The sequence below is a fragment of the Embiotoca jacksoni genome, unplaced genomic scaffold (assembly GCF_022577435.1).
Source record: "Embiotoca jacksoni isolate LCO1_2020_lvr unplaced genomic scaffold, fEmbJac1.0.p SCAF_1, whole genome shotgun sequence".
In the NCBI taxonomy this organism is placed as follows: Eukaryota; Metazoa; Chordata; class Actinopteri; family Embiotocidae; genus Embiotoca; species Embiotoca jacksoni.
The window spans coordinates 21,894,821-21,907,326 of NW_027185229.1; the positions used below are offsets into that span (position 1 = coordinate 21,894,821).

Sequence of the window (12,506 nt, forward strand, 5' to 3'; positions counted from 1 at the left end):
TGAGACACACGCTTGCAACAAATGTGTCTACATGTGTGTGAGTACTTTGGATTTTATTTGCGTGTGCGTGAGACTCTCTGCGTCCTTAAATGCCTTTGCACATTTGTTTGGTCTTGTTAGTGTGTGACAGTCTCTCACTCCTTTTGTTGTGTTTCTGTGCGTGCATGCTGTTGTGTGTGTGTGTGTGTGTGTGCGTGTGTGTGTGTGTGTGTGTGTGTGGGTGTGTGCGCGCGCGCGTGTGCGTGTGTGTGTGTGCAGCATCATGCTGACAGCGCAGGGGGAGCGCATTGCTAGGAGGTTCTCATGCTGAGAACAGCCTGGAGCCCAAAGGCCACCGCAACAGCCATAAATCCACCGCAATGGAGCGAAGGAGAGAGAATCACGCTGTCTGTTGCTGAACTCAATACGTCTCTAATTTTGCCACTCCCAAAACACACACACACACACACACTCACTCTGTCTTCACAAAATCTATACCTGTTTGACCCATCTTAAGGGAGTCATTTGCGGCCAAAAAGCAGCTCATCATGTCCCTTTGTATGCTTCCTCTCTCGTTTTTTTTCAACACATCTCATTTCTCTGCACCATTCTGTTACGCATTTACTTCTGATATTCATCTTTGCTTTCTATTTCTCTGAATATCTTGCACTGTATGTCATTGCCACCCTTATCATCCTTTCTGCTTCTCCGCCCCCTCTCCCTCCCCCAGTCCCCTCTCAATAATTCACCTTGGCTATAATCGCTCTATTATTTCCAATAATACCAGTGAGGGGCCCAGAGGGGGGAGAGGAGAGCTCTGCTGAGCCCTGCAGTGCAACGCATCACACAACCACAGTTGCAAAAAATTCTTCCACCATGAAAAATGCAGAAAACATCTTTTGGCTGTGATTTTGTAAAGGCGTGAGAAAGTCATTTGTCATAATGTTGACCTGTGCTACTGATTAAATGCTGATTACCTACTGTTAACATCTTTTGAATTAAAAATGTATGCATCCAAGAAATGCAGGAAATGTGCTGAGATCTTTGATGAACTCCTTGCTTGTGGTACATCAGTTGACTCATCCTCTGGTTCAACAAATCCCAAATTGGTGACATCAACTATGATCTGTTTTTCTTCCCTGAGCTCCATTTACAGTTCATGAAGTTCTTTAAAGTTTTTGACAGAAATTCTGAATTTCAAGCAGTCTGCCTATTAGTGAGGAAACTGTTTGACCTGCTGTGAGGCTGCAGTGAAATTCAAAGCTTTGTGCTCAAAAGGCAAAGAAAAAATAACATCAGAAGTAGCACGGATTAGTTGATTTTCCTTACTGCTTTAACAAGCACTGACTTCACTAACAACGTTTTCATTTTAGTAGCATAAAGGTCGTGCATGGAACTGCTTTTGTAGTGAAATCCATTAAATCTATCATTTCCTTACTGTATGGAGTGTAACAAGGGCTCATGCCTGTAGCACCCAACGTGGTCACACCTGCATATGAGATGTACCCTATTGCTCAAGAAGCCTTGTCTAATTTAAGATACAGATCTAAAATAAGAAAATGATGGAATATTAACCAGTACACACAAAAGTTTCGTATTACTTTTTTTTAGAACAACACATGAACTTGCTTATGCTTATTCTGTCCTTACGATAAAATAAAATTAGTTTTGGTTAATGATAAATGAAGATTCTTACTCATTATTGAGGTGTATTTCAAGACAAAGCACCAACAAAAACACTTAGTGTAGAGATAACACAGGTGGTTGAGGCAGAAGATAATGACAGTTAAAATTGTTTGATTGTTTTTTGGAGACGCTGCACTATATTTGCAACACTACTTTGTGCTTTGACACTGAATGTAAACAGACCAGCCAACCAATCAGAACTCCTGTCAGCCAGCGCCGCATTGCTTGGGCATTGTTTGAGACAATAACATACAATGTGTTGTAATCTTTAGACCCAATCAACCAAATAGACCGAGTAATATACTGACGGGGCAGGGCTGCTCTGCTCCTCCACAGCCTCCATGGCACACTGCAGGGACCTCTGTAGAGACAGCAGCTGACTGGATGTCTCTCTTAGCATGAACCTGGTGACAAACTGGCCCAACACGCTGGAACCTTGGTACTCCTGAGAGAGACACACACAGAGCGAGAGGTTGAAGCACAAATTACCCAAACAGAAGCAACAATAAAGCAGCTCAGAGACAAGACAGAGCACACAGGGATGGGAGGAGAGATGTGATAACCTCTTCAAAACAACTACAGGCACTTGTGAAATGTGTGACAGCTGCAATTAAAAGAGCTAATTAATTATCTGAACTCATCACATGCATTATTCAGTACTGCGTGTCTAAATTCCAAGGTGGAATAACTTAAATGGGAGCAATAATTGCAGCTCGAGTCCCTAAACACGAATGCGATTACACACTCTCTAAGGAGTCGCATTAGCGCAATATTCTAATGAGCAATGCAGAACTCCTTGTCAAAACGTATGATGACAAGTAGCCTCTACTGAAAATGCGTCATGGGATTAGCAGTCCAGAGAAGTGACAGATCACTGCTGCAAAGTAGTGATTGGACAATCCTCTATGGATTTTCCACACTTTGACAGCTTTAAAGAAGAGCCTGAAGAGAATAGTATGGTGATCTAATTAAGACAGCATGCATAATGATTCAAAACACCTCTCCTTTTCTCTTCTCATTTGACAAGCATTGCTGTTTTCTGTTCTATTACAACTCAAATCAGGGATTTGAGCTTGTCACCCTTAAAAAGTCCCGCAGCAAAATATAGGAGAACAGTTTCATGCAGTGGCTAACTGATTCAAATTCATAGACTGTCAGACTGCAGAGCAGTACGTCTCTCCAACATGAAGGTATTTTCCGATGAATATCTCATGCTGCAGACCAGTATTGACAGATGCTCTTTTTTCTTAGTAAGAACCATTTCAGTAAATGTTAGTAAATCTTGACAAGAGTTAGATCAGAAGACTGATACCTACTCATATCAGTGGGTAAGGCTAATTTAGCTGAGCAAAAAGACTGCAGTGGAAACGAACTAGCTTCGAACTGTAAGTGAGGAAACCCACCAACTAAGCTTACTAAAGAACTTGTTATATCTCAAATGGAAGACATTAAACCAATGAGATCGTTAACATTGGGAGAAGGTTAAGTTAGGAATCAGCTAGCCTGGCTGACCTGAATGCCGCCAGGCCATGAGGGTTGCGGCCCTCATTTTCTTTATATCAACCTCACTGACATGTACGTTTTCAACCAATCTTGTCATCTCTCAGCAAGAAAGCGAATAAGTGTGCGACCCACAATGTCAAGATACTTACAAAAAAAAAATTAAATCAAGCTTATGTGTTAATAATGGAAATATGTAGCCCACAACTGAAGTCAGAGGTGGACTGATAATGTAAATATTCTGTGAACCAAATATAATTAAGGGCCACTGGACCTTCTGCAGGGAGGTGGGCAGACTGACTGGCAGTCACTGGCCTAAATACTAATTAGCATCTTTGTCTATTTGCAGCAGCAGATGCAGCAGTTGCAGCCGCAGAGAGGACCAGAGGAGCTGAGCTGCAGGGGAGGAACAGTGATCTGAAGATGTTTCCCAGAGGGGCAGAGGGCATCTTGATCATGTTGACCCATATATCACTGACATTTGCATTTAACATTAGACATGCTAATTTAGGACATAAAAAAAAAACCCGGTGTCTTAATGCATGATTAAGTGTAGCCCGGGTAAAAACATGCATAAATCAAGGGTTAATAAATAGTTTGATTTAATAAATCAATAAATACAGTTCGTTAAAAAGTATGGTCAAACTACATATTTCATTTGTGTGTGATGGAATGTAAAGTTCATGGATAAGAATGTTAAAAGTGCAGTGATGTATTTTATGTGTTCCTCTTTTGATAGAAGCAGTTCATTCGATTGAGTGATTTCGGTCGAGAGAGGTCGTATAAGGTCACATGGTTGCGCCGACGCGTGTGGACACGCAGAGAGGGAGGAGGTTAATGAGCAAAGTGGTCAGGAAAAGTATCACGTTTCCTTAAATCTTGAATTATCAGCGAGATAATCTGCAGGACTGCGTGTTTGAGAAGTAGCAGTAAACGTCCACACCAAGTTTGATATCGCTGTGACCTGCATTCTGCTCGTTAATTCAGCGAGTGGTCTAATTAGCGGCGTGGACGGACCGTAGCCTGCTGCCAGCTGACCCAGCTCCACTCAGCGGCTTCCGTCTGGACTGTTTTGTCACGGTGAACCGAGAGAGGACCACCAGATAGCGCTCTGAGCTACCCGGGGATTGCGCACAGTTCCTCTGGCAACGCTGGATAACCACCCCGTCCAGTGAACCTCCCCCCTCCCCCTGCATCATCCTACATCATCCTGCTCCTGGACTGAGGCCTGTGGACCGGTAACTGTCTGCTGGACTGCATTACTCCAGGACAAGGTGCCGCCTGTGCACTGGTACTGGTGTGCATTTGTATGTGTATGTCACGGTCAAAGTGAAAAGTGTGTGGGGAGCAAGTTATTTGGTTTAAAGGAAAGTTATTTCCTTATTTTTTTTTTCCTTATTTTTTTTATTTGATTTATTTTTTGTCTTAAATTAAAGTGGGAACTATTGTATTTAATTATAAAACGGTTTCTGGGTGTGTTCATTATTTTTTAAAGGTTAAAGGGTTAGTATAGGCATTCAGTAGCTACATTGTGATATCGGTCTGTTCAGTTATATCTGTGAGGTACCAGGTTTCTTTATTGACCCAAGACTTATCCGGACACAATTAAATTAAGTAAATAACTCGGTGCCCTATCTACTGATTTGGATAGTAGACGGGCTACAGAATATTGAACATCATTATAAAGAAAAGATTACATTATGATTGCATTGAAAGAAGGATGAAAAGTCATTACTTTCAAACGGCATCATCTATTCAACTGTGTTCATTCAGGATTATAATTCACCTGTTGTTCAGTTACAAATAAAGATATATATCTCGTATAAAGGCAGTAAACTGACATCACAGGTATTTGTGATTGGATGACATTTGTGACACTTCTAAATATATAGTATAGAAGCCTACTTTTGGGTAAAATAATGATATTAAGACAACCCTGCTGTATTGTGTTTATGTTCAGGTTGAGATGCTTTTGGGTGAAACTCCACAGCTGCTTCCATGTCCCGCTCTGGCCTGGGCTGTCTTTTCTCTTCCTCTTTTGTTAACTCATCACTTTTGGGAGACTTGGTGCAGCGCACCATCTGTGCAAGCTTCCTCTAACGGCCAGGGATCCGCACTAAACTAAACTGAGGACATTTCTGGAACTAAATCCTAACTTTGTGTGTATGTGAGTGTGTGCGACATCTACTCGTTCTCACGCAATACAAGTTTTAGTACCATAGAAGACTGAATTAAGATAAATTCCCATAAAGCCAAATGGTTTACAACATTGACATAAAAGTCAGCATGAATTCTGCTGAAATCTTACCTCTTTAGTTTTATCCATTGCCTTTAAAATGGCAATATTCAGGCTCTCCAGAGATGAAAGGACATTTAGATACTCGCCGAGGTGCTGAGAAAAATAATCTAACAGAAAATAAGAAACAAACTGTCAGCTTCATTGCGATGTCAGAACAATCAAAAGTTGATTTCTCATCTATAAAGTTAGACACAAGTTCATAGACCGTATGTTGCCATGGCAGATTCCAATTAATAGAAGACAATGACAAGAGAAGGGAGAATATCTTCCATACGAGTAAAAATATCTGTTTTGTTTGATTTACAACTCAACATGGAAGAATTTGATGTTTATATTGTATGCGTCGGTAACGCTTGAGTTGTTTAAATCATTTTCATCACCTAAAATGTTTTATCAATAGAGCTCATTCACTCCTGTGTACTGTTGATGACAGAAACTGGGGAAATTCATTTCACATCGTATGTAGCCAACTGTTGTTAAGAAACACTGACAATCTGTATGTCACAAATGTATTAAAAAAACTGAGAAATCCACGTATATAAGTTTCTGAATGAACCACAGTAAATGTGTGGGGAAAGTTCTCCAAACCATTTATAGTACGACAACCATATTTGGTTTTTACTTCTTAATTAAAAATTTAATTTTACTCAAACCGAAGAGTGCACTCGATATATAACACCGTCAACAACGTGATCCAAGGTTAATGGAACAGCGGCGCCCTTTACATTCCTCTCACTTAGATCCAATTAAGTTATCTTACTGAATTTTACACCACAAGAGCAAAGCACTATGACGGCTAAGTGTTCAGTGAACTAAATCTGAGATAAAAGAAGCATTCTGTTGTGGAAAACAGTCAACTTCGCTTGACGTCAGATGGGAAGGATGCCATTCCCATTCAATAAATTATGCAGAAGTTTTATTCTGGGTACAACTGGTATTTACCGCTCCCTATTTCTTCACTTTATTCAGGCCATCTGACATGCATGCCTTTTCAAGTTGATATAAAAAATGGGTCAATAGATCAGAGTCTGATTTTTGCCTTCGTATACACAGATTCAAATCGACCAAAATCTAAAGAATAGAGAGGATTTCAGATTTACCAAAATGTCAAACTTTTGAAAAATCAGTTTATTCGCTCTCCTGGGATGAAAAGATGAGATTATTGATACCACTTCCAAGCCTGTAAATATCGAAATACCACCAGCAGCTTTCTAACATAGCACAGAGTGGAAATAAGGAAACAGCTGCCTGGCGCTATCAAAAACTAACAAAATCTGCCTGCCACCACCTCCAAATCCCATTATCCTGATATATTGATCAAGATTATTTGTTTGTTTTGTTTGTTTTAATTGAGAAAAAAAAATAAAGACTGTTTTCCGTCTTCATACTATGCTAACCTAACCGTTTGCTCGTTGTGAATTCGTTAGAGGCAGATTACATAGTGGTGCTAATCTTTAGAATAAGTAAACTTTCAGACATTTTGAACAAAGTTGTCCATGAACTAATCACCTAAAAATAGGGATCCACAGACAAGATAACTAAAGCACTGATGTCAAGACAGGAGTTTTACAGGAACAGAAGAGAGTGACACATTAAATCAGACAGCCACCAACCTGATAGCTTGTCAGTGTCCAGATTGCTGCAGGGTAAAGCATAAAAGGAGATAAATGGGGAAAGTATTACGAAGTTAATTAGGCAAATTCAAAGTCGTGCTGCTCTTCAATTCTGCTTGAGAGATTTTGTGGCTTCTAACTGAAAATTAAAGCATTGGGACAAAAAGGACTCACACACACACGTTTGACTTTAGTGTTAAAACCACGTAGTTCACTAACAGTACAACCTGTTGTTGTTGTTAGCTGAAAGATAAAATAACATTTGTTCTGCTTAGAAAATGTTGTCCTGCACTTTGTCATTCATCAAAAACATTTCTTGTCAGAAAATGGGCGTTAATGCAGTTGTGGCAGTCCCTTTTCTATTTTGACTTAATTCACTGCTGTAAAAACATTAAAATCAATACTTCTTTGTTTACCCCCTGTGGCAGAAATGATTGTGTCGGAGGCTGAATAGTTGTCACTGTTTGATAAAGGCTGTACCATATATGAAAAGTTCCCCTGTAGCTTTAATGGCTTTTTACAGGTCATTTTCACTGTCTGTTGCAAACCACAAGCGAAGCTGGTTAATGGCTTGTGTCAGTAGAAAGCTCACACAGCATCTTTGACTAACAACAAACCCATCTCTTTTTGTCAGACACTGTTGCACATTTGCATTTTGATGGCGACAATAAGTCCCCTCACATCTCTATTGCAAGCTTCCATCATAATGACCAAAGCGATCATTTTTGTCCTTTTCTTTTCCGTTAAGAGAGAATATTCTCGGCGCTATGTAACTTCAAGCATCATCACCAAAAACCTGTGCAGGGATCTGGAAAAGGTTTTTTTTCCATTACCATATAATTAACAGCAGCGTGATTCAGAACAAGAAAGCCCTTTAATCAGACTTCAATTCATGCCAGCTGCCTCAAAGCTTGGAGAGTGGATCGAGAGGTCTCAGGGCTATTGTGTCACATCACAGAAAGTCCTCTTCTAGCTCCAAAAGCAAGTTATCACAGTGATGGAAGAACTGGCATCACAACAAAAACTGAATGCCGATTAGTTACTGCAGCCAAACACTGTATTCACTCCAATTAGTTAGTTGCAAAAAAGAAAAACCGTGTTTAAAGTCAATTTCAATGCGTCTCTGTGTGTTGGGTTTGTTTATGCTTTTGAGTGATTCACCAATCACAGTGTATTTATCATATTACCTGAGCTCATACAAACAGTTTGACAGCCAAGTTAGAAAACCTTGTTTAGCCCCCCAGTGTTGGCACAATTTCAAAGGTGTGGAGGGGAAAAAGTTGCATACTGATCAATTATCTGCCAAAGACAATAAAGGAAACAGGCTTTCGACAAAAGATGAAACTTAAAACATTTACATGTACCACAACAGGGGAGAAATAGTCTTTTCCTCTCTGGCGGCAGCAAGCTGAATGTTTACTTTGGAGTTGTGAATAGAGTGGCTACTCTGGAGCTGATTTCCTTGATTGCATTTAAAAGAGAAGCAGGTTTTGAAGTGGCTGGTGTAGTCCACAGTATTGTATGTTCAAAAGAAGGAGGTGAACATTCATTCAGTCCGCTCGAGTTCGGTTGCAGGGCTGATTTCCCTCCCTCCGACTGTAACCAATGACTTGCAGTAACACAACAGTTGAACACTGTTGTGAAGCATTTTAATACAGCGCTTGTTGAAATATAAAACCTAAACCTCAGACATTTCTTACAGATTGAAATCAAACACTATTTTAAGTAAAATAAATAAAATAAAAACAATCTCACTTGTTCTGTCGACCATCTATGGAGTAGAAAAGCTCCTGCAGCTCCTCAGTAGTCAGGATCCCATCAGCAAAGTAAGCATTGAACTCTTCAAACGACAACTTGCCATCATCTGAAACACCGAGGAAGATTAGTTCGCCGTTACTGCAAAGACACAATAGTGTAAACAATTCTAAGATCGTAACATTTCAAGGCTCTGTGGATCCCAGAGGGTCCGTGTGTATTCAGAATATTGATGGCTACCATTTATGTACTTCAACTATTAATACACTGGTAATCCATTGTAATCTGAATCTATTGAATCAAGAGTCCTCTACTCTTGAACTCTCTACAGCACACTCATTGTACAAGCTTATGAGGACCATCTCGCTTCAATCTACATCTTTGTTACCTTGTTTTTCCATCTATTCTGCAGCGGTTCTGCAAAATCAAAACCGTAATGTAGCAGGGATGCAAAAAGCTATAAATTTCCCTGCTGATTTTCCTCATTAATTGATGGCTAGTTTAGTCTCTGAAATGTTAATTTACAATAATATAAAACATACAGAAACGGGACACATTTAAAAAGATGGAGCCTGAATGTTACACATTGTTTTCTGATACAAAAAAAATAAAAAAAAATCTTGAAACTAATCATTTAATTGACAAATTGTCTGAGCATAGATTTTAGCATCACATTTTAAGACAACACTAATGTATACATTGTATGTGTGCTACACAACAATGAAAGACTCTGAAAGTCTTTATAGATCAAATCGTAATGCTGCAAAACTTTGCAGAAGTTTTCCACAAAGTATACAATGAAAGGAACTGCAGCTTGTCAGCAGATTGGACTTTTCTCCTGCTGCTCCAACTAGTTAACTGTGAGCACAGCTTGACAGACAATGCAAAGAAAAATCAATAGCAGAAGATAAATAGCTCGGTTGTCATCCGCAAAGAAGTGCTCCTTCGTGAGCCCACTATCAATCTGTCTGCTAGCACAAATCAGTCAGCAGTTAGGCTGCCAGAGAGAAACTGCAAGATCTTTTAATCCTCATTAAAGAGTCAAGAAGAACAGTTAGACTGATATCTACAGAGACGTTTTCTGAGCTGCAACAGACACTCTTCAAATCTTAAGTACACTGGAAGGATTTGGGGACTTAATTAGTCAATGTCACTGAAGAACAGAACGAAAATAATAAGTGATAAGGACAGCCGGGCCGGGCGTACACACGAATGAGTGTGACTGTGAAGTTGTTGAATCGGGCAAACAAGACTGGTTTTGTCATCGAGTCAGGCAGCTAGAGACAAACCAAAGCAATCCAGGCATGTCGTTACTGCATGCATACGGAAACTCTCACTACTCATTTATAACCTGGCTCTGGTTTTAAAACCTCCGAGTGCAGGGCGACCGTTGGCTTTTCCACCCCCCGTCTACACAGAAACAAGAGACAAATGAGAAGGTTTAATATGCCGTGGACTTCTAGTTGGCTGACTCTGCAAAGCTGAAAACTCAAGGGCAAGCATGGAAACCATCTGCTCCTCTGTGACACTGCTCATCATTACCACTGACCAGAATGCGTAATGTGCTGGTCGATATGATACGTTGCCCTCGCCGCTTTGCCCTCGCTTGTTTTTTTTTCAGACGGACCTCGTATCTTTTCTCTGCATGCCTTTTTCTCCTCCACTTAAAGAGCAAAACCAAACGAATAACAAGACTTCACAGTTTTTGTGATATATATATAAAAAAAACACCCTGTTCCTAAATTGGCTTTTTGCCTCTTTGTTCCATGTCAGAGGTACAAAGATCTGTACCACTATAGCAATCAACTGCAAGAGTTTGAAATGAGATTGCGAAAGAAAGAAAGCTGTCGTTTTTATACTTCAGGGCTATAAATCAGCTGTTAATCTTGTATACAATTATAAATATACATAAAGTTAGAAATCTAGCATTGCAAATGAGTCCGCAGAACGGTAAAAAGAGAATCACTTGGATTGACACAGTCATGCACTATTCTTCACTGTTGGGTTGTGCTTTAAAAAATGATTTGCAAGTTTGAGCACAGACTGATCTGTCCTTGGTTTAAAAGAAAGAACATGTTATTCTGAATGTTAAGGCCATCTCTCTTTCATCAAGATTTTGTATGGAGCAATTTCAGTAGCATGCATTCATGCATTACTCACCAACTTCAGTTATATATTTTGTCCCCTTTGTGCTTAGTTCATGTTCCAAAGTTGACTTATTCTGCTGCCATCTGTACTCAGTTTGTGGAGTAAGAGAATAAATATCCCTCCACATGTCTTATTCCCGCCCGCCTCACAGTGTTGTCTTTGGAAGGATTTCTATATTTGAAGAGCCAGACGGACAGCAGTAATGCTCAGACGTGACACTCCTCAATTTGATGGACTTATGATGACAGCTGGCAGGCTCCTCCAGTCATTATGACACTTCTGGGTCAAATGTCCTCATCATAAAAGAGGATGACTGCAACAAACACACAAGCCCTGACCTCCGTGTGTTTGACTTCTTCTATTAGTAGAAAGTTTAGTGATTCTTTTAAGGACTTCAAGTTGGCCCGTGGCACAGTGCTGCTGTTTTAGAAGACATACGACTTCTGAAAATGCAGATCTTTATGTTTGGATTAGAGCCATATCAGCAGCAGTAAATGAAATACAATAAATCTCAAGCGAAGATGATGACAGATGGCATCAAAACATGGCATTATCAGTGGAAAGATCGGCAGTCAGGTGGGGAGATTATATGTTTGTTATGTTAAGAAGCATACCTCATGGTCTCCCTCTGAGCTGCAATTTATGCCTCTTCACTTCCATCACACACATCTCTGCTGATAATTTGAGGGATGCAAAGAACAACTGTGGATGGAGGAATTGATGCAACACTTATTTGCCAAATGGGACGTTCTTGTTCAGTCAGGCGTTATTCTGAATTGATGCTTATCATTTATGATGTGTTATTCAGCTGTATTATTTGTCACAGGGTTTATACTGGTTGTACTGCTTTGCACTGACTTGTGGAGTTTTTATTTTTTTTTTAACTTTAGGGTCACGACCCCATGTGAGGTCACTTGATAAGTACGTAGAAAGGCCCGAGATACGTTTAAAGAGCTGGAATACATTTGTGCTGGGGTCATGATCATTTTGGTATTTTCTGACAGAAACCTGCTGTTGGTCAAATTCTACAATAGTGCCTATACTCCCCCCCCCTCTAGAGCTTGCAGATGTCTGGGAATTGACATACTGTTGAATCTGAAACTGTATTTCTCTGAAATGTATTGCTACATTGTACTTATTTGTAACAATGTTTATATGTCTCCTTCAATTTGAGATCAAACAGTGTGATGCACATTTTTTTTAAAAACAATACATGCCAAGGAAACTGCCGTTAAATCAGTATTTGTTTTGCATTGTGAAATACAATTTTAGCCCTTAATCAGAATATTACAAAAATGGGTGTACAAGACAGTCATTAATTGTCATAGGCTCCTACCATCCTCTTACAGTCCAATTAAAGCAGCTACAGTACCATGTCCACATACTAAAGAGATTCACAACCCAAATGCCAGCTGATCACTTTAAATTAATAAATCAATGCAAGGTCCAATGACATATAGCTGCTATACGTTCTCTGAGTAGATCACCCAATCCAAAACCACTCGTGTCTTACACGTGCTGGCTGG

General features: G+C 39.9%; 1 protein-coding gene across 1 annotated transcript in view; it reads right to left on the reverse strand.

Moving 5' to 3' along the window:
• The window catches only part of necab3 (N-terminal EF-hand calcium binding protein 3), a 35,519-nt gene that overhangs the window by 13,398 nt on the left and 9,615 nt on the right, over positions 1-12,506 (reverse strand). The window contains exons 3-6 of the mRNA XM_069147658.1: positions 8,833-8,941; positions 7,078-7,103; positions 5,474-5,571; positions 1,974-2,110 (exon numbers count right to left, since the gene is read on the reverse strand). Of these exons, the coding sequence (XP_069003759.1) occupies positions 1,974-2,110; positions 5,474-5,571; positions 7,078-7,103; positions 8,833-8,941 (370 nt within the window). The remainder of the gene's footprint in view (positions 1-1,973; positions 2,111-5,473; positions 5,572-7,077; positions 7,104-8,832; positions 8,942-12,506) is intronic.